At 51.4% G+C, this 22,567-nt stretch overlaps 1 protein-coding gene across 1 annotated transcript in view; it reads left to right on the top strand.

The window, feature by feature from the left end:
• PRDM5 (PR/SET domain 5) overlaps positions 1–22,567 on the top strand; it is a 63,891-nt gene that overhangs the window by 2,927 nt on the left and 38,397 nt on the right. The window contains exon 2 of the mRNA XM_090288341.1: positions 9,201–9,284. Within this exon, the coding sequence (XP_090144467.1) occupies positions 9,201–9,284 (84 nt within the window). The remainder of the gene's footprint in view (positions 1–9,200; positions 9,285–22,567) is intronic.

Here is a 22,567-nt window from a genome sequence, read left to right as displayed (position 1 = left end):
GCGTGAGGCTGTGTGAGCTGAGGCCACAGAAGTCCTCACAATAAGTCATCAGAAAACGCTGGGGCTTCGCAGGGGCCTCATGGAGGACTTGAACTTCATGGGGTCACGTGATTGTTATTAGTCCTGTCTTTATCATTGAGCACTTGAACTTGACAGGCATTATTTTCTTTTACTCCTCTGTTAATGCTGAAGCAGGCACTACTATTACACCCCTTCTCAGAGGAGGCCGTCGCGTCCGGGAGGGTGGCCAGGGTGACGCGTGGTGGGCACTTGGGAGACACAGAATGAGCCGCGGTCCCGTGATGCGGATTCAGTGAGTTTGCCTGGATTTTGTGCTCCTGATCCGTGTGGATGGAGCTGAGTGGTTTGTTGGTGGAATTCTTGGAAACTGTGGGCAACCTGAGACGGTCATGTGCCATCATGGGACCTGAAGCCTGGGTTTTCTGTGTGCTATGTGCTTGCGTGTGTTACCTCATTTTATTGTACAGCAGACTTTAAAGGTCTAATTATTACCCCTAATTTACTGATGAGACACTCGCTCGATTGTTACTTCTTGTCAAGTTTCGCAATGGTCCTGTGTTGACCTGGACAGTTCTTTCCTGCTTTCCAATTCTTTCTTCCTTAGCGGGCTAAAGCCTCACCTGATCTTCAGATGTATTTAGAAGCTCCTTAACTTGAATACGCTAAGTGTAGCTGACCTGGGTTTTTATGTATTTTTAAAAAGAACTAACGACTAAAAGGAAAACTGAAGAAAAGCAAAGAAGGAAATCACTAAATATGTGTGAAATACAACGTGACGCCCCTCCCAGATTTCTGGTCCCCTGTTCCCCTAGAAGCAGGAAAGGGCATCGCTGAGACCCAGGGGCAGTGGCCCGACCCGGCAGGGGCCCCTCTGTCCCTGCCCCCCCCCCCAGCCCCTGCTGTTCTGCTTACAGGCTCCTGTGTCCATGACCACGTCTCTAACCACAAATGCCCTATCAAGGCGTTGGCCCTGGTTTGAAAGACAGGGCGCAGTCCTGCCGACGGCGTGGGCCCGGGGAGGCGGCTGTTGGTGGCCAGCTGCGCGCAGCGCTGCCACGGGTCCGGGGTCTTCACTTGCGGCACGAGTGTGTGCACCTGAGGTTGCTCCGGAGCACCTCCGACCACCACCGCGGAGAAACCCCCAGAATCTCCTGCTCGATCCTCACCTACGGACTTGCCGGCCCCCCTCCAGGAGGCCCGCTCACCCAGGCCTCCCTGCGTGAAGGCCACGCCTGTGCGCCTTGGCCAGAACCTACTCTGAAAACCAGCCGGGACTCCCACCCCTTGGGGAGATCCGCAGCGGGCACATTATAGGGCGACCAGCATGAGGGGACGGGGTGGGGGTGGGGGATTCACCCTAGCTAGTCAGTGTGAACTGTCCCACAGGAGCTCGGCCGCAAGAAGTGTGCTTCAGAGCTGTGGTGGGATGAATCACAGCCCCCCCAAATATTTACACCCTAATCCTGAGACCCCGGCAGTAAGTCACCTCGTGTGGCACTAATAAAAGAGACTCTTGGGGGTGTGACTGTTAGGGGCCCAGATTATCTGGCCAGGCCCAATCCGACCATAAGAGTCCTCGTGGAAGAGGCCGAGGTTGGAGACTATGGGACCCTGAGCCAAGGATGCAGGTAGCATCCAGGAAACTGACAAGGGCAACGGCAGGACTCTTCACAGCCTCCAGGGGGGAGCAGTCTGCCCGCCCACTTTACATTAATATTCTCCAGAATTACAATGTGATGCACTGGGTTCTGCTGAGCCACTAAACACCGTTAACAAGTTCTGCCCTGAAAAACATGGAGGGTGTCTGGCAAGTTTGACAAGGACCTCCGCCTGTTTACGGAAGGGCCAAGTACAGCGGGAGATGGCCCCTCCAGGCTGCTGTAAAGGCGTCGGCTTCATGTGCGGTGAGCGGGGGCCACCGCAGCGCTCAGGACAGAGGAGTTCCCTGAGGGTCGCTGGTCTGTCTGCTCCTGAGAACAGGTGGGCCCAGGGCGCGTGCGTGACCTGGGACACTTGTCAGGGTTCTCCCACCGTCATCCGCGTGCGAGGTGGCGGTGGCTTAGGCCTGGGTGGTGGCCGTGCTGGTGGGCAGCGGTGGCAGAATGTGCTGCTGAGGTGCGGGTGAAGGAGAGGGGGGGTGAGGGCATTCCGAGGGTTTTAGCTCGAGACACTGGGAGGGTTGGGTTTCCAGTCCACTCCCGAGCGCCCCGGAGAAAGTCTCACGCCGGCTCCGGGCCGGACCCCGAGGCCGCGGCTGCGCCCGGTTGCCGGTACAGGGTGGTGGCAGCCATTTCCCTCGGGAGAAGCAAGTCGCTGAGGGAAACGTGCTGCAGGCAGGCCCCCACGTACCCGGAACCTCTCCTTCCTCGCCGCTGCCCGCACGTCCCATTTCGTGTCTATTCTGTACCTGACGCCTCTCCTGAAGAATAATTCAGTCCCGTCCTGGGCGCCCGGGCACTTCTCTTCCCTGACTTCTGCTGTCTGGGCCGAGAGTGACAGAGACGGCTGCGGAAACCGAAGCCCAGGGGTTGTCACCTCCCCGCGGAGACAAGAGGTTGGCAGGGGGGCCCTGATCCCCGTCCGGGTGGAAGCCTCGGCCGTTCTCCGGGCCCCACGGCGGCTGCTTCAGCGTCGGCCCCCACGCTCTCTTCCAGGCACGGGGAACGAGGAAGGAGCCCAGGGTGGCCGCTGACCCGGCCGTCCCCGAAGAGCGTTAGCCGTCTCTGCTCCCTGGCTCTCCTCCCTGTCTAAACGGGAAGGTAGTGAGCGCGGTTTTCCGGCCTGGGTCCATCAGCCCCCCCAGCGAGGTCAGCGTCCCAGCACGGAGGGGATGGCGGAGAGTGGGTCTAGGGGGCCACATGCCCCTGCGGCCCAGGCACGGGAGGGAAAGGGGATGGGATAGTTTTCAGAATTGCACCCCATTGAAGACTGAATTGTACTGCACGTGTGCACATGTGCGCAGGAGTTTCACACTGAAATATCATTATGTTCTAAGTGGGAATGTGAGGCTCCTTCTGTGAAAAAAAACCATCATTTCACATATAAATGATTCAACGGCAGATCGAATTCACTTTAATGCTGTTCAGCAGTATGTATATATATATTTTTATTTGCTGAACCATTTCCAAGTAAATTACAGACTTTATGGCAATTTACTCCCCAGTAGTTCAGCAGGAGGGCACGCTCCTCGAGAGCCATGAATATCATTTTAACATCCAACAAAAATAACAGCAATTTCCTAATGTCTCCTAATTCCAGCCCGTATTCCGATTTCTCCAATTACCTCCAAAATGGTCTTATAGCTTTTTGTTTGTGAACCGGGATCCAATCAAGGTCCGCCTATGACACTTGTTACACCTATTAAGTGTCCTTTACCGTCCTCCGGTTCCCAGGACCACGCCCCCCGCCCCCCCTTCCTCCTCTCTTTCTCTTCTTTTCCCCACAGTGACTTTCTGAAGAGGTCAGCCTCGCTGTTCTTGGGGGGTCTCACACTCTTCCCCACGCGCCCAGGGCTTCGCTGACCGTGATTCCCGCCTTCCGTATTCCTTCTAACCTGGAAGTGAGATGCAGGCGGCGTGACCTTCTCCTCTGCTTGTTCCTATGCGCTGACCCCGCGTACTGAACACGGTCCCTTCTCAGGCTGCCTTCTCTGCTGCCCTAAAGGGTGCCTTTTCGTAGTGGGCACAGGAGGGAGCGTAGGGGGCACCCCCCAACACGTGTTCCACCTACTGCTCACCCCGGGCCAGGAGCCCGCCCCCAGGTGCCGGCAGAGAGGACGGGAAGAGGTCTGTGTGCACTCACTTGCCCTTACGCCCGGGAAGAGCCTGGGGAGCCCGCGACACCACTGTCACTGTCCCACGGGGCATGGAGGGCTGGGATGGGCCAGGTCCCACCGCCTTGTAGCGCTGAACTGGGGGTGCATCGTGCCCGGTCTTCCACTGTTCGAGCTGCCAGCTCTGCTGACTGCGGTTTTCCTACAGTGAGGGTGCTTGGTGCTCAGCCCGTCACCTGGAAGCTGGCAAGCGTCCACTTCGCTGTCGCCCTTTCGGCTAAAGGCTGGAGCATCCATCAGTTACAGCACGAGGGCTTCAAGATGGTGGCCTCACCCCTGCGCCTCCCTGCCGTGTAAGCTGCGCTGCTCCGTGAAGAAGAGCTTCCTTTCATCGCCGGCTGCTGTCTGGCTGTCCCGAGCTGGGGTTATTGTGGACAAGGGGAAACTCGGGCCGAACTCTTTCTCTGTAGTAATTTCAGTGAGTCGTTATCTTCTAGTGATGGCCAATGAGCTTCTCCAAAGACGAAACTTCTTTTTCCTCTTTCTGACGATCGTGGACTTAAGAATGAGCTTGTGGGTTGCGGCCAGTTCCGCCCCTGTCCTCTGAGTCTCAAATCGCTCAGAGTGGGACCTGTGGGCGCTCTTTCCAATAGCATTTAAGAGCTGGAAGAAATCTCAGGAATCAGCTAATCCAGATCCCTAAGTTTCAGAGGTGGGGAAACTGAGGCTTGGAAGTTTGAGACGTCCCATGTCACAGCTAACCAACAGCAGGCGAGGATTCGGACCCCGACTTCTGGAAGCCTCCCCCGGTGCGGCCCCGACTCTTCCAAGGGGTCAAGCTGTAGGAAGTCTTGCTTTCAACTGCTTACTAATTATATTAAGCAAAGCAACAGAAAACGGCCCACATGTTCACAATCCTATGCGTTTTTAAAATTAAAAGTTATTGTCGAGCCCAGTGGGTGGCAAATTGAATGGATTAATTATCTGCTTTGTTCTGAAACAGCAAAGAAGCACCAGGCTGGGCCTGGGGCCGGTCGGGGCCATGAGTTGCTTGGTGTCTGTAGGTTGACTGTCTTGCAGTGACATTTGGTTGGACCTGCACAGAGTTTTGCAAAGTGGGAATTCACTTCCAATATAGAAAAGTAGGGATTTCACATACACACTTGAGCCATCAGCTTCTCTAAAACATTTGCAGCTCTCGGGTGAGCTTCCACCCGAGTGGAAAAGCTGTGGGCGTGGACGTGCCCTCCCAGTGCACCTCCCGGCCACGCCTTGGCCTGTCCTTGGCACGTGTGTTTCGGGGTCTGATGTTGCTTCCTGCCCAGTCTTGTAAGCATTGCAGGTGGTGCCCTTGATAGTGAGAAGCAATGGACTCTAGGAGGGCTCTTGGGTGAAGGCAAAAGTTGAAGGTCATGTTGATAATGCAGGATGGCGTCAGCAAGAAGATGGGACCGCTGACCCGGTCCTGCGGCTGCAGCGAGGTCCTCAGGTGCTTAGTCACGGAAAGTAAAACCAGTGATGGCAGGAGGGCGGCGGGGAGTTCTGCAATTTTCAAGAAGTTGGTTGGAGACGTTGGTTTCCTTCCTATCATTAACATTAAATGTGACCCTCACCTTAGGTGTTTAATGTGCTAAGGCATATATAGATACGATTTATATTATAATATAATGAGTCATAAAAATTTTCATTTGTGTAGGTTGAAAATGATCAAATATTGACAATTTCATATGGTTCAACTAAAAATTTTAGTTATATAATATATATTTTTGTTATATAATTATATATTATATATATTTTATATATTATTTGAGGTTTGTCCAGAAAGTGTCCAGCCATGCACTATGAAAAATAGACACTTATGGAAGAAGATACAAGAAACAGTGTACACAGGACAATGACACCTCAGTCCCCTTCAAAGGAGGCCCCTTGGGACCTTACACAGGTCTCCAAATCGCCATTAGCTGCCCCGTCATATTTTCCTGAATTTTACCGATGGTCTGAAATACTTTCCCTTTCGAAGGTGATTTTAGTTTTGGGAAAAGCCACAAGTTGCAGGGCACCAAATATGGGCTGTAGGGGGGCTGAGTCACCTGGGTGATTTGATGTTTTGCCAAAAAACTGCATAAGACGTGATGTGTGGGTGGGTGCGCTGTCCTGATAAAGCTGCCCATCACCAGCTGCCCAGAGCTGCGGCCTTCTGAATCATCTGAATGGTTTCCACAGAGGAATGTTCGAGCTTAACACAAAATCTGATGCAGATTCATGGCTCTACTCGCTCCGTCACTTTGAATGTGATGACCACACAGTACACATGCTCACTCAGTGGCATCTACCGCCCCCACTGACTAGTACAGTGAGGTCGTCATTGTTCACGCACACGCATTCCAGTCCATTCGCCTTGGCTGCCAGGTCATATCGATGTTACACAAAGCATTCATGTTATATGAACAATGGCTGGACGTTTTTCAGACAGACCTTGTATTATATAACATGCCCATGTTGCCCAAATTGGTGTGAAGCCCACCAGACAGAAGAAGCTCACCCTGAGGTTAGAATTTCCATAGGAAGAGGTTAGTGAATAAAGCGCTGTGTACGACAGAATCATAAGAAAGCGCGGTGCCCTCCTGGCTGGTGGCCCTGTTGGTTGGAGCAGCGTCCCGTACACCACAGACTGTGGGTTTGGTTCCCAGTTGGGGACGTACAGCAGGCAACCAATCAGTGTTTCTCACATCAATGTTTCTCTCTCTCTCCCCCTTCTTTTCTCTCAAAAAATTAATTAAAAAAAAGAGGAAGTACTGCTTGGACAGTGGAGACCACAGTGAAGAAAGGGTTGCGGGGGGCAGGTAGCGGGTGCTGAGGTCCTTAGGGGGAGCTTCCGAGAGGGTGGGTCTGGGGAGTTTAGAATATTCATCTGAAGCCCGATATAGATATGTTGTTTTAATGTTCTGCAGCGTTTCTTACCACCGGCACTGGGGGTGATAGCGCGCTGGCGACTCCCATTTTTGTGACCGTGCGGCCACAGAGGCTCCCGCCTATCTGACCCGCGCACCCCAATTCACTCACAGTGCGCGGAAGGCCGCCATCACATCCAGAGACCAAAGAGTCTCACACGTGTGCCTGCTCTGTGTACGTTTCTGAGACTGTTTTTCAAACTGTGTTGGCAGCCTGTCGGTGAGTTGTGACCTGAAGTCACTGGGTCAGAGCTAGTGTTTTAACAAAAGGGATTAAAACCGAGTAGACGGTACGGGAGTGCGTCATGCAGAGTAAGGGCAGTGCTGTTTCACGAGGTTTCTGTCTTAGTTTCATAGGCGCGTGTTCCCGCACACGCGTGTGAGTATGCTCGGCAGAGGGGCCCACGTATTTCCCGCTGCGGGCGGAGGAGGCGCACGGAAACCGCACTGGCCGTGGTCTGGGTTGAGGCCAGAGAGGCTGCTCGCTGTGAGTGGGGAGCCTCTGAGGTCGGAGCTCTGGCCCTTATTTTGAACAGTCAGATCTGTTCGTTCTTTCAGGGCTTCGTTTGGGGTTCCTTCCTCTTCCGTCTTTTGAGGAATTGATCCTTTTGATTCGTTGTTTTTCCCCCACGTTCGTACTGGCTGTCGTGGGCCGATCGGTGGCACTGGGGAGTGTGCACACGGATGAGCGCCGTCTGCGGCCAGCAGTGGCCGATCGAGGCTGAACACGTGACCACGTGCGCGAGGAGCTGACGTGTGCCTGCTAACACTGAGTCCTCATGCTCATGACCAGACAGCTAGGTTTTGGTCCGTCTTCCGGACTGGCCTTTTCATCGGCTTCTCCATTCAACTCAACGGTCAGGTGCTGAGTGCCATGAACAGGCCCCTGGGTCCTGCGGTTACTGTCAGCCTTCTGAGCGCTAGCCCGGGGACAGTGCCTGAGCCCTCCGCTGGGGACAGACCACAGGTTCCCAGTCCTTTCTCTGGCCTTTGCCAGGGGACTGACCTTAATCAAGCAAGAGATTTCCGCTCTTAGAGTCCCAGTTTCCTTCCCTGTTGAACGGGGATGGTCGCATAGGATCATGTGGCGTGGGGCACTAGCTGGCCAGCCAATATTAACTTCCCTCCCTCTTCTTCCCATTCTGCACAGCCATTCAACACTGGGAAGGTCCCCTGTTGAGGTGAGAATGGTTCCCCTTTATAGAAGCATCTTTGGGGCTGTCATGTCTGCCAGAGGAGGCTGGGGGTCCACTGTGAGCATGGAGTGGCCCAGGACCCAGGGTGAGGGTGGCCCAGGAGCAGGGCCGGCTCCCAGCCTTTCCGCAACCCACACCCTGAACTCTGTGCCTATAAATGGCAGTGTCCCTGTGCTGGGTCATTAGGATCAGAGTCTCGCCTTGCGGGGTCTCTGTAGCATTTCCTGCCCCCACGTTAACCTTGAAGACCGGGTCCACCCGCGGCCTCTCAGGACCTGTTCCCGTTCTGTGAAATGGGGCGCTGGTTAGCTGGTTGTAACTCCTTGAAGCTTTAACATTTTGCTGTCCCCAGCGGCTGGGCTTTTTGTGGCTTGTTAAGCAATTATTTTCCTTCGGGCATTGCTTTGGTGGTCATTTCCCCCCTAACGGTGTCCGTCACAAGTTCCCCGGAGACTTGGGTGGCTCTTTGTCCTCCGTCTCCTCAGGCAGGTTCTGCTGGAGACCAGGCGCTGGCGGGCCCGGTTCCTCCCGAACGCATTTCATGGAACATCTGGCCGGCTCACCCGGCCCCGCCCCCTGGGTCTCTTGTCCTCTTTGCCTTCGTGAGAAAAGTGTCACTCCCCGCTGACCTGCCTCGCAGGTCCCTTTAGGGCCACGGCGGCCCCTCCTGGGGCTTCTGGCCTGCACACGGCTCCCACGCTCCCTGCCCTTGAGGCGGGCGCGCAGGTGGGCTGCAGGCAGGCACGTGGACCTCTCCGGTTTCCGGTGGGCCCCTGGCTGTTTGGGCAATTGGCAGGAGAAGGTAAACTTTACTTAGGAAGCCCTCCTCTGAGGATGGCAAGCCCCCCGCCTTCTTCTTCATAATTGGGAGGAATTTACGATTTTTATGGGAACCAGGTGATTTTCAGCCTGGTGGGCTTGTCTCTCAAGTTGGGCAAAAGCCCAGGGCCTGTCATTTCAGGACCACGTGCGGGACGCGGCCACTCAGAGCCTGGTCGGAATCTGAATGCTGCGCAGCTTAACCCTTTGATCTTGGCTCCTGCATTTTGGATTCAGGATCTTAGGCTAAAAAACAGATTAAGTTGGATTTTAAAGATGTAAATGTTTTGTGTTGTGTAAATTAGTTAAAAATTTAATTGTGTCTCAATCATGGGGCGTGAAGACAGAGAGAAAAAAAATTTTTCCAGAAGACAAAGGATCGTTTATGGTAGCAGTTTGATTGGTGCACTAATGCTTTTCCAATGTAATCGTCCTGCGCAGGGTGAAAAGTTTGGACCATTTGCCGGAGAGAAGAGGATGCCCGAAGACTTGGATGAGAACATGGATTACAGGCTGATGTGGGAGGTGAGGACGGCGGCCGTTTGACATGAAGTATGTCTCTCTATACTGCGTGATGCATGTACAAGGGAAGGATAACTACTGATTCTAGTTGACTATTGCAGGATTGCAATGTTTCAGTTTTCAGGAATCTGAGTAACTTGAACGTTGGGCATTCAGGGAAAAATACTGTTGACATATCTTCCTAGACAATTCTAGAACTCGGACATTTATGGAGTTCATTGCTGAAAAATAAATTTCCCATGCATGAGGATCTTTGGATTTCAAAATAAGCACATTCTTGTACTGGATTTAGGATTTGATTTCTGTACATGAAATTACACTTTGCTTTTGCCTTTACTTCCCAGTTGTATTTTTTTTCTTTTTTTAAGTACATTTTATTGATGATGCTATTACAGTTGTCCCAGTTTTTCCCCTTTTGCTCCCTCCTCCGGATAACCCCCTTCCCTCCAGCAGCGCTCCCTTAGTTCATGTCCATGGGTCGTGCATATACGTCCTTTGGGTTCACCCTTTCCTATATTATTCTTAACTCCCCCCTGTCTATTTTGTACCAACTGATTATGCTTCTTAGTCCCTGCACCGTTTCCCCATTTCTCCCCCTTCCCCCTCCCAGCTGATAACCCTCTGAATGATCCCCACACCTATGACTCTGTTCCTGTTCTAGCTGTTTTCTTAGTTTTTGTTTTTTAGATTCAGTTGTTGGTAGTTGTGAATTTGTTGTCATTTTAATGTTCATAGTTTTGATCTTTTTCTTTTTCTTAAATGAGTGCCTTTGACATTTTATATAATAATGGCTTGGTGATGATGAACTCCTTTAGCTTTACCTTGTCAGGGAAGCGCTTCCTCTGCCCTTCCATTCTAAGTGATAGCTTTGCTGGATAAAATAATCCTGGTTATAGGTCCTTGCTTTCCATCACATTGAATACTTCTTGCCAGTCCCTTCTTGCCTGCAAAGTTTCTTTTGAGAAATCAGCTGACAGTCTTATAGGCACCCCTTTGTAGGCAACTCTCTGCTTTTCTCTTGCTGCTTTTAAGATTCTCTTTATCTTGAACCTCTGGCTTTTTAATTATGTGTCTTGGTGTGGTCCTCTTTGGGTCTAGCTTCTTTGTGACTCTCTGTGCTTCCTGAATTTGTATGTCTATTTCCTTTGCCAAATTAGAGAAGCTTTCCTTCATTTTTTTTCCAAATAAATTTTTGATTTATTGCTCTTCTTCTTCTCCTTCTCCTTCTCCTTCTTCTTCTTCTTCTTCTTCTTCTTCTTCTTCTTCTTCTTCTTCTTCTTCTTCCATCCCTATGATTTGGATGTTGACACTTTTGGAGATGTCCCAGTCTTTTTATTCTCTCCTCATTTTTTTGATTCTTGTTTTTTTGTTCTGATCTGGTTGAATGCTCTTCACTGTTGGTTCCCTGTGGATTTTAATTTCATTTCTTCCCTATGCATTTCCATACTCCATGAGTTCTCTGAGCATGCTTATCATTAGTGTTTTAAACTCTGCATCTGATAGGTTCACTGTCTCTATTTCATTTAGTTCTTTTTCTGGGGTTCTGTTCTGTTCTTTCATTTGGGCCATATTGCTCTGTCTTCTTGTTTTGGCAGCCTCCCTGTGTGTGTTTCTGTGTATTAGATAGGGCTGCTTTTACTCCCTCTCTTAGTGCACCTGTTAGGGTGTCTGGGGCAGAGTCTTAGGTATTTGCCAATTGTAGTTCTGATTACACACTGGGGTGGCTCCTAATTAATACCTCCGCTCTCCTTGCTTCTAACAGGCATGCAATAACCCTTAGTTTGGGGCTCCAGAGAAGCTGCCTTGGAGGCTGTGACTTTACACTCTACTTCCTTAACCTTGACCTTTGTATCATGTGTAGCAAGAGTTGGGCCTGCAAGGGAGCTTCTGAACACATCTGCCCATGAAAAGCATAACTGCATGGACACTTGGGGCATGACTCCCATGGAGGTCACCAGCAAGCGTGGGCAGGGACAGTCTCCAGACCACTGAGAAGGCCCCCATGAGAGGTGGGGGGGGGGTTGGGCAGAGAGAGCGGTGACAGTCAGGGTCTCAGCAGTCAGTGGGGAGAAGGAACCATGACGGGGAGCGGCCCAGAGCACTGTGACTCTCATTCACCTCTCACAGGGAGGAAGCGAGGACACATGGGAAGTGGAGTGACCTTCGGGCTGAGGACACGTGCGTGGAGTATCGGTTTCTTTCCTCAGGCAGGAAGGGGAGGCAGCTGTTTGGAATTAGGCACAAAACCAAACCAGGCCTGTAAGTGAAGTGCGAGTGTGTGGTTGGGAGAGGTAGCGAGTTAGTTTCCCTTTTGTTTTGGTAGATTCTAAAATTTAGGTGAAAACCCAAAGGGCCATGAATTATGAAGCCGGCTGTGAAGCGAAAGACTAAAACTGGAGGACTTACACTATCAGATGTTATGAGTTATTATAAAACAACTTTAATTTAGTACTGGGTTGCCACAGGGATAACCGAGTGGTGGTGTTTTTTGACAGCGATGTCATTAACAATGTGCTGGAGAAAGGGTGGCATTTCCAAGAGCGTTGGGTAGAGATGACATCCTCACGGCACAAAAGTGTTCTGACCCCTCACTCACATCATATATAAAGAGTCAGTTTACTATCATTGTAAATCTCAGCATTTGCAGCGGTAAAAACCATAAGCTTTAGAAGAAAATGTAGAAGGATACCTTCATGATCTTAGGGTGGGCAGAGGGTTCTTCAATAATAAGCAACAGACACCATAGAGGGAAAAACGAGAAACTGCACACCAGGGACATCAGCAACTGTTCATCAGAAGATCCCAGGAAGAGCATAAAAAAGCAGCTTACCCAGGGGAGGAGAGGTTTTGGATGCATTTGTCAGCAAAAGGATTTGTGTCAAAAATATCTTAAGATTTACACATGGACTTCAAAACAGAAAAATGGGCGAAGCACTTGAACAGGCACTTCACACCAGATGCTACCCAGATGGCCAACAAAAACATGAAAGATGAATTTCCAATCAAAAAGGAGGCCTAGACAGACACGTTGCATCTCCTTCCACAGCAAAGAAGGAACAAAACGACCTCAAAACTAGAGACAACCCAAAGTTCCAGAAAATCGAGCTGCACGGAAGGCCAACAAACAAAGATATAAAGAAGAAATACTCACCCAGACGAGGAGCAGAGAGGACACGGTGTGGTGGTGGCAGCAGCGGCGGCAGCATCAGGCCGGTGGAAAGCTCAGTCACATGTTTTAAAGTCAGGAGGACACCTAGGGAGCGCTCCCAGCACCAGACCAGACTGCAGAGCTCACGGTCCCAGCACCAGGGAAAATCAAGCCTCATTGGTTCTGACTGTGCAGACCAGTGGGGGTTGGGGCAGAGGCAGAAACTGCCAGTCTCTCAGCAGAGTCCACTTGTTTAAAGGGCCCCCACGGTCCTAGAACATCTGCAGACCCACCCACTCTGGGAACAATGGTCAGGGCAGCAGCTAGAGGGGCGCCAGTCCCATACAGAAGTGGGAGAAGGGACTGGAAAAGGGGCAAGTGCTGAGCAAGTGGCATTGTTCCCTCTCAGACCCCTCCCAAACACACAGTGCCACAATGTGGTGAAACGGGTCACCCTATACTGACCAGTACCTAAGGCTCTGCCCCTTACAAAGTAACAGGTGTGACAGCTCTACCTAAGACACAGGCAAACAAACACAGGAGCCTGGCAAGATGAGGAGACAGAGAAGTATGGCCCAAAAGAGGGAACAGATCAAGGTTGCAGTGGAGGAACTAAGTGATGAGGAGATAGCTAACCTAACAGATGCAGAGTTCAAAACACTGGTGATAAAGATGCTCACAGGCTTGACAGATATGCTTAAGTATGGCAGACGCATAAGGGAAGAAGTGAAGGCTATGCTAAATGAAACGAAGGAAAATCCACACAAAATCAATGGTGAAGGAAAGGAAACCAGGATTCAAATCAATGATTTGGAACATAAGAAAGAAAAAAGCAGTCAGCTAGTGCAGAATGAGGAAATAAGAATTGAAAAAAAAAATGGGGAGAGGCTTAGAAACCTCTGGGACAACTTTAAACATGCTAACATCCAAACCACAGGGGTGCCAGAAGGAGAAGAGGAAGAGCAAGAAATAGAAAGCGTATGTGAAAAAATAATGGAGGAAAACTTGCCAAATTTGGTGAAGGAAATAGACATACAAGTCCAGGAAGCACACAGAGTCCCAAACAAGCTAGACCCAAAGAGGACCACACCAAGACACATCATCATTAAAATGCCAAAGGTTAAGGATAAAGAGAGAATCTTAAAAGCAGCAAGAGAAAAGCAGAGAGCTACCTACAAAGGGGTGCCTGTGAGACTATTATCTGATTTCTCAAAAGAAACTTTGCAGGCAAGAAGGGACTGGCAAGAAGTATTCAAGGTGATGAAAAGCAAGGACCTACAACCAAGATGACTCTATCCAGCAAAGCTATCATTTAGAATGGAAGGGCAGATGAAGTGCTTCCCAGACAAGGTAGAGCTAAAGGAGTTCATCATCACCAAGCCATTATTATATGAAATGTTAAAGGGACTTATTTAAGAAAAAGAAGATCAAAACTATGAACACTAAAATGACAACAAACTCACAACTATCAACAACTGAATCTAAAAAATAAAAACAAAAACAAAGTAAGCAAACAACCAGAACAAGAACAGAGTCCTAGGTATGGGGATCATGTGCAGGGTTATCAGCTGGGAGGGGGAGGGGGAGAAATGGGGAAATGGTGCAGGGACTAAGAAGCATAATCGGTTGGTACAAAACAGACAGGGGAAGTTAAGAATAATATAGGAAAGGGTGAACCCAAAGAACTCATATGCACGACCCATGAACATGAACTAAGGGGAGTGGGATTGCTGGAGTGAAGGGGGTTACTGGGAAGAGAGGAGCTAAGGGAAAAGAAATTGGGACTACTGTAACAGCATAATAAAATATACTTTAAAATATCCCAAATTAAAAAAAAAAAGGAGAAAGAAAACATGGAAGATGGTCTGCTTCATTGTTGCCTGGGAAATGCATAGAGGCCGCGGAGGGAGGCCACTGCGGGCTTTCATGCGGAGCCTGTGTGATGTGCTCAGGCCATGACGAGGGCCCGCGCATGCTGTGCGGAGAACAGGCCTGGGGTCCGGCGTCTGCAGGGTCCCAGGCAGGACGCAGTCCGTTTGGTGGTCGAAGAGTGGTTGATGGTGGCTGGACTTGGCCTCATCAGTGGGGCTGGTAAGCAGTGGCTGGCTTCTGGCTGTCACTTGGGGCTTGCTGATGGCTTGTGTGTTGAACAGAAAAGTCCCAAATGATTTTGAAATGTTTGGCCTGAGCCACATGGGATGGGAGGGTGGGGTGGACACTGTGAACTTCCGAGGACCGGTGTTCTCACACCAATCTTTACTTCATGGCATCTAGAACATCGATACTACCAGTCACGGTCAATGTTTAATAACTCACTCATATTCAGTAGACATTAAATACATGCATGTTACCTTTACCACTGGCGTTCTTAGACGATATGAAATTTAAAGGTTAAAGAAATGGCTTAGTGTTGTTCTTAGTAGTTTATTACCTTGAGTTTTCCTGCTTTGCAGATAGTTTTCTTGGTCATGAAGATGGTGATTTGCCTGGAAAATGGTTTTTATAGGAACCGGTTGGTTGGATATTGAACTGGACATTTTGTTTAGATGTTTTTCTCCCTCTTTGCAGCTGTTCTGCTGTTTGGGAACTTGGTTCAGAACCAGGTTTCCAATGTGTTTCAGTTTTTGGAAAAAATGTTTTCAATTGTTTAAAATCTTTTATTTTCCTTGATTGTTTATAGAAGTCTTTTTAGGTGTTTGGAACAAAGAATTGTCTTCACCAAATGTTTTTATTTTGCAGACGATAACATTTTGTTTTAGGTTCCAAATGGAACCACTTAGGGCAGACATTAGTGGTAAATACCACCCAGGGAGCCCAGGAGGATGCTGGGAACCCAGAACCAATGTCACGGTCCATTGTTCCTGACACTGGTCCTCGCACTGGGGATGAAGCAGAGCGACAGGCTTTCACGTGTCTTCTGCAAGTTCTATGCTGGTTTGGTGGTTTTCATTTCCAGCTTCTCCTAAGACGGTTCCCACCTGAGTATTTCAGCCCCTGTCTGGACATCCCAGCCAACTTGAGGTAGGGTTAGAAGAATCCCGGGGATCCAGGCCAAGGTGTTTGGTTGAAAAACAAGAAACACCTCCCTATCTGCATTAGTGGAGCACTTTCACCATATTTGTGGTTCTGATCACAACTTCCAGCGCTACAGGGGTTTGACCAATGGATGCATTTGGCTCCAAAAAGCATCAACGACATCCTTAGAACCGGAGCCTTCTGCTCCGGGCCTGTGAGGACTCCCTCTGCCTCCGGAACAGGGGCTGTCCTTGGGGCCCTCGGTGCTTCCAAGAGACGCAGGATCCTGCCGCAGGGCAGCATCCTCAGCGCCTTGGCGCTGGACGCGGGCGGGTCGGCCTTCCTGTGTTTGGTTGGTGTTGGCTGGAGCTTTCAGGCCGTGTGAGAGGCAGCGGTCACAGGGCAGCCTTGTCTTGTCCCCGATGCTGATGTCCGTGCTGTGCCCTTCACCGGTAAGTTGGCCGGCTCAGATTTAAACTGGCTGTGGTTTTCGTATTAAAACAGTATCTTTTATTCTTAGCAAACAAAGAGTTTTTATTGGGAGTGTGAGGAGTGAGACCAGTCAAATGGAGTTAATTCTGGCTTTAATCTTCTCTTGCGATTCTGAAGCAGAATCCCATTTTTAATTGGACATATTTGGTCTCTGTTTCATCTCATAAGTCAAGACAGAAAGGAAAGATAACATTTCACTTCCTCTTCCTCCTGCACCCACGCCGCAGGCTTTGTTGATCTGGGGGTTGAGTCATCATTACAGACTCCACATATTCATCTTCTGCTTCAATAATAGGCGTTTTACGGCTGGGATTTTTGAGTTCCTGATTGTCGATGACTTGGCCCGTTGGTTGGGAAGACCTTTGTTAATGAGAGGGACCTGGCAGGATCAGATTATGGCCGTTACAGGATGTCCGGTGTTGTCCTGTGGAAGAGGGCGGAGGGTTAGCACTCCCGTTTGAGATACAATTAAACATAAACCAACCAGCCAACCAGAAACCCAGATGTTGTGTGAAGCAGAGAAGAGAGTTTCTAATCGGCCTGGGAAACCTTCCTCATCGCCATGGGGCGGAGCACTGGGCTGGGGGGCACGGATGCCATGCTGGATGCAGGTTCGAGCTTCACTGGAAAGGCTGTCTCACTGGGCGGGACCTGCAGGAAGGAGCCCCCACCCCACCCCCCATCTGTGCACCGGGGAGCGCGAGAAGCTGGACACACGTGGCGTCTGCAGCCCGGCCCGGCTCCGGACGGCCACACAGATCTCCTCCGAGGAGGAGTGTGGAGCTCCCTGGCCGTCGGGACCGCCGAGAATCCCCTTAGGGTGCGCCCCACAAGGGAGCTGCCACGCTCTTCTCCGTGTGTCACCAAGTGTCACACGGAGCCCGAGGGTCGACCCGCTGCTGACCTGTCTTCCCTTGTTCTCGGTATTTCCTGCTTCTCACTTGACTTTTATATTTTTTTTTACTCACCCCCGCGTGGGTGCCGGGGCTTCTGCAGGTCCCTCTCCTTGGCTGGCCCCCCGTTTCTTGTCCTGCCCCGCCCCTTATCCCTGCCAGGCACGCCCCGGCCTCTCCTCGCTGCTCCGAACACCTGACGCAGTTGTCCTGTGGGGTCACCGCACACAGGCCTCTGTCCCCGCCCCTGGCCTGCGACCCCCTCACAGTGACGACATGTTCTTGATCTCTGATTTCTTGGTGCAAACAAGCAAGTTTATGGAACGAAATGAAAAGGGATGGAGTTTGTATCTGTGTGCCCTTGAACTTGACCCACTGTAGTTGCTTACCCCTTTGGGAAGCGGGAGGAGCGGGAGGCATGTCTTTGTTTCCGTTTCAGTGGGAACATCGCGGACGTTTCCAGGGGCCTTATTGGGGGTGGGCAGGCCGCTGAGTCTCAGCTGGAGGCAGCAGGGCCGCCTTCCCTCCTCCTCCTCCTCTCTGCCTCTCCGGCCTCCTCTTCCTCCCTGCCCCGCTTCAGCCGGGGGTCCCTCGCAGGGTTGGCAGCCTGCTGCATCCTGAGGCCCGGGCAGGTGACCGGAGCTGGAGCGGCTCCCGAGACCTCGGACGCACGGGCCCTGCCGGGGCTCCAGGTCCCTTGGCTGTGCTGACATGAAGGGACTTTTTTTCCCCGTTTGGCAAACGAGGTTCCAATGTACCTTGTTCATCCCCACATTCGCTGTGTTATTTACTTGTCTTTCTAGTTGTTTTTTTTGTTTTTGTATTTGCGCCAGCCTCCTGATGCCAACCATCTGTGGATTCTCTAATATTACCGCAACACAGACCGCGTTTGTGTTCCGGGGAGTTTACATTTCTGTTTGCCAAGACCTTTTGCTGTTTTTATGCAGTAAATTGAACGTGAGAACAGCAGGCAGGCGGGAAGTCTCCGAGCGGCGTGATTTGTTTGCATCTGAGGATGTAAGCCGTTGCGTGGTTGCTTAGCTTTCGGGCTGTTTTAGTAACAAATTGCCGTGCTAATTTATGTTTCGTATGAAAGAGTGGGTTTAATGAGTTTTTTCCTAAAGTCAGTGCAGTGTTTCAGAGAAGTCAGAAGCCACCGCCACCCCGTCCTGTGCACACTGGAGGCTCTCCAAGCATGGCCGAGCGTTTGCATCGAATTCTACCTGAGGAATTCCAGGTTTTCATTTCGTATGAAGAAGATTAATGTTCGTGGATGTGAATAAATTCCCTTTAATGATGCGGCCTATCGTTTCCTTGCTGTATGATAAATGAGTCCTCTGAAAGCACTTTGTTCTTCGAAGACGTTTTAGGACAGCTCAGATAATTAATGTTTTGTTGTGCATATTTGTTACTTTTTAACTTCTGATGAACGAATCTTGCTTGTAAAAAAAAATCTTTCCTCTGACAGGCCCTAGAGATCCGTGGAAGCGCATACGTATTCTTTTGTCCTCATTTAAGATGGTAATTTTGTGTTTTCCCATCTGAGACATTTGAACACTCAAAGGGAGGGTCCTGCGTGCTGACTCCAATCTGCATGTTCACATGACGCTTGCAGGTGACCAAAGGAGGAAGCGGTTCTTACGTATCGGAGAGACTGCGGAGCTTCGTGTTCCGCGCCCCATTTCTCACCCTTGGGCTTCACTGCCAGGTCGCAGAGAGGGGGACCCCCTTTCTGCCCACGCCTGCGTGCTCAGCAGCCCCGTCCCAGAGTGCTCACAGTCCACGTCACCTGTCAGACGTGGTATTTGAAGGGCCCCTGTCGGGTGGCGTGTTTTCCTTGAATTCTGTGACGTTGCGTTTTCCTTGGAGGCCTCGGCCAGAGCCCCCGTCATCTGCCTCAGCGCCGCGTCTCATCGCTGCGGAGCGGGGCTCCAGTGAGCTGTCTCCTCTCTCCTTTCAGCCTCTAGGGTCAGGGACGCTCCCCCGGAAACCCGAAATCCAAGCCCCTCTGAAGCCCACAGGCCTTCTTTTTCCACAACGGCTTTAGCAGCAGAACCTGACTGAACGGAGCAGAGGCTGCTGTGGCCTCCTGTTTTTTTCCTGCTTGGCACGACAGTTCATACCTCGAGTTACAGAAACAAGAGCGTGTTTGATTATGGGATGGAGTCCCAGCCCCTGGAAAAGTGTTATGTAAACACGGTATGCGCACCGTACCCGCGTCACCGTTCTGAAACAAGGTTTTAGAACATCCGTTTTCCAAAACAACTGGTCGAGGATATTGTATAGGAACATTTCCAGTTCTCGTTCAGGTAAAAGCCGAAGAATCACAGACGTTTCTGAAGGAGAAAACCCTGAAGGGCCACTAAATGGGGTAACAGTACCGAGTCAGGCGGGGGCTTCAGCGTCAGGAAGTCAATGTCCCGGCAATTCACGGGACAGACGGGATCACACCCATGTGCACAGGCAGTTTCGTCGTCTGGGAGTTGGTGGCCAACAGCGTGCGAGCGTGGTTTCCACTCACCCGGCGACCCCCTTGCGAGGTGCGGTCCCGGGTCCCGGCAGCTGCTCGGGGGATCCCAGTGTCGGGGCTTTCACAGTGTGCGCGGGACGTGTGTTTCTCACTCCCGTGCGCACAGCCGCCGGCGCAATGAGGGCTTGTGGACGGAGAAGGTGTTTTTGTCACTTGGTGACTTTAGATGACTTATCTTAGAAGGGAGTGGGCTGCAAAATTAGAAACACTCTCGGAGGGAAGGCACTTTCACAACCTGAAAGCAACGTCACCTCATGCCGGTGGGGGATCCGTCTCGCCACTGCGGTCTGCACGTGTATTTCTAACGGTTCTTTATGCCTTTACGAGGTGGAAATGTAATAGGAAAATGTTTATGGCCCATAGTTTCCTTATGGTTACAGTCCCGGGTGGCTCTGGTATCTCTGTGCGCTGGCGAAGGCGTCCCCAGGCCGTGCCCCGCGGCATGCGGGGACCCGCCCGAGGTCCGGAGAGAGCTCACGAAGCGGGGAAGGTCACCGTATGTATGCAGGTTCATTTTGTAAAAGGAACTGCAAAGAATCAGAGTTAAAATTCAAAAGGGTGTGTCGTAGGAGCCCTTTCTATTTATTCCCTCCCTTTCATCGAATGTCAGACTGAATTCCTTACATTAAATGGACGTTGATAATACACGGACAGGCTTTGGGGTTCTTTACACGACCATGTGACGTGGGTTATAAGTCAGCGTTTGTCACCTCGGCTCAGGGGAAAGGAGCAGCTCCGGGGCCCGGAATGTGTCGTTGCTTTGCCGGGGGCCCCTGCCCAGCCTTCCGCCCGCCGAAGCCGTGCTCCCCGGGCCGCCCAGACGTCCGACCGCGGGAACAGCGTCGGTTCCAGCCGTGCTGCCGGCGGTGTCTGCGCAGCGAGCGATGAGAACGCTGGCTTGGGTCCCAGGAGGGACCGCTGTTGCCTGTGACCGGGACCCCCAGCTCAGTGGCCCAGAGCAGTACCCTTGGCTGGGACACAGGACCAAAGCGGCGGTGGCCTGGGCCGTCCCCTTTTGTCCCGGAGGACGGCCCAGGGGTCTCTGCTGCTCAGCGTTTCTGTAGACAAAGCAGCGTCTTTTAAAAACACCGTGAAACCTGTCTCGGGGGTTATCACTGTTTTTCGTCACACGATCAGCTGTTACGGAAGATCGCACGCGCGACTCCTGCCTGCAGAATCCGGAAGGGCTCCCTGCAGGCGGGAGAGGAGACACTGAGGCGGCCCCAGTGGCAGTTGGGGGCCACTCCACTGAAATGGCCCTGGGCTTCCTCTGCCTTCCCCAGGTGCTCGGTCAGGGGCCCCCTGAACACGCACCCGGATGCGCGTAGTGGCCTTTTGGACGTCACGTTTGCTCCTGGGAAAGGAACAGGGCAGAGAAACGGCCCATGTGTTCCCAGCTGCGCCCTCGAAAGCAGCGTTGGCTCACTTACACTTTGTGGCGGCAAAACGTCACCGCTGGGAAGAGCCACCATGCACCTCATCCCATCGGAGGCTCGCATGGATTCTGTGGGGTCTCAGGGAAGAGGCTGGGGTCCCCACCCGACAGGGGAGGCGGCCCCACTGGGTTCCGGCAGAGGCGCTGGCCCGTCCACGGTGCGGCCGTGGTCGGAGCGCGCCCGTCGGGCTCTGCGACTCTGGCCCGGCGCTTGCTCGGCGCTGGGAGGCTGGTCCGAGGCTCCTTCTGGCCGGGAACACAGACACTCATTATTGTAACGGAAAGAGACTTCGTTTTTCTCATCAGGCGTATTTAATTGTATGGGTATCATATTCTGGTTGCTGTTCGGTAGACACAAGGACCCATACAAGCCTGTGTCTTCTCTCTCCGTCTGCTTTCCCCCCTGAAGATGGGGAATCCACGGGTGGGGACTGTTAGACCGTGCCGGGGTGGGGGGTGTGGGGGCGGGGGCGGGACTAATGCAGATATACGTGTGTGTGTGTGTGTGTGTGTGTGAGCACCAAAGCAAGCAAGAAGTTTAGACAGAATCCTTTGAAAACCCAGCAGGAATAAAATCACACCCTTTGCCTAGAAATGATGGAGCACACCAGCTTCCCAGGGACGGTCCTTGCTGATTTCCGGAAGCGTCCCTCTTTGGTTTAAGTCTGACCACAACGTCTGTCGGAATCGATTACGTGAGCAGACTTGGCTGGTTTCTCGGGCTCCTGAAGGCATTCTGAAGTCTGGTTCCCTCAGCGTGGAGCGAAGGCATCTGGCCTCCTTACAGACAATGGCAGGAAGGATGCCTGTGATTTAAATGAGAAAATGTGACGTTTTATGCTCTAAAGGCGTCCATCCTTTAAATCGTGGTGCTTAAAGCTACCTCCTTTGAAAAGCCTTGTTCACAGAGAGGGGAACATTCTTTTAAATAAAGGAATCACACAACATAAACATTTTGTGACTTCTCAGGAAGGACATTATTGCTATATTTGGGGGAACTGAGCATGTTTTGCTGCCATTCAGTTTTACGATACGTGACACAAAATTCTCCTGGTTACCCTTTGCTACACCGGAGGACAGATCTGTCTGATGGCTTTGCCCTGGGACCCTGATGTGAGTGGAAATGTCTGAGACATTCAGAATAATTGGAGGAAAACATTCAAGTCCTGTGAAAATTAACCATCCACGTGATAAATATGCTTCTCTGCCTTTAGTTGATCCAAGTTAACTAAGCAGAGATTTAAATTTCAGAAAATTTGTATTGATTGCCTGTTTCCTTTTTTTTTTTTCCATTTGTTTACCTGTCAGGGTATCCTCTTGTTGAGCTACATCTTTTTGTGACGTGTCTGTCCTGTGCTGGTCAGCAGGACAAAACCAGAGGTGACTCATAGTCAGTGCCACTCCTCTTTGCTCTAGAAAGAGACAGGCCATGTAGCACTTCTCCTGGACACCTGAACAGTGACGCTGGTGGCATTTAACAGATATGGGGGCCGGTCACGTCCCTCTACAGTGATAACCGTCCTTTGCTCTGAAGTGGCAAAGTCACCACCATGTGCACGGCGTGCTGAAGCTTGAAGGTTTCGCTTTCCCGTGAGGTTTCTTTTGCTTTCCTACCTGAGCTGATGCTTCTGTGGGCCGGGCTTAGGAGGCTGGTGCCGGTCAGACAGTTTGGGATTTGGGTGCTTTGGGGGCAGGAGGGGTGTGTGGACCACCCCAGGCCCCAGTGATGCAGAGGACGGTCCTCAGCAGGACACTAACCAGTACATTCCATTT

This window comes from Furipterus horrens, unplaced genomic scaffold (assembly GCF_987537825.1).
Source record: "Furipterus horrens unplaced genomic scaffold, mFurHor1.1.pri manual_scaffold_10, whole genome shotgun sequence".
NCBI lineage: Eukaryota > Metazoa > Chordata > Mammalia > Chiroptera > Furipteridae > Furipterus > Furipterus horrens.
This window is presented reverse-complemented; position numbering and strand designations above follow the sequence as displayed.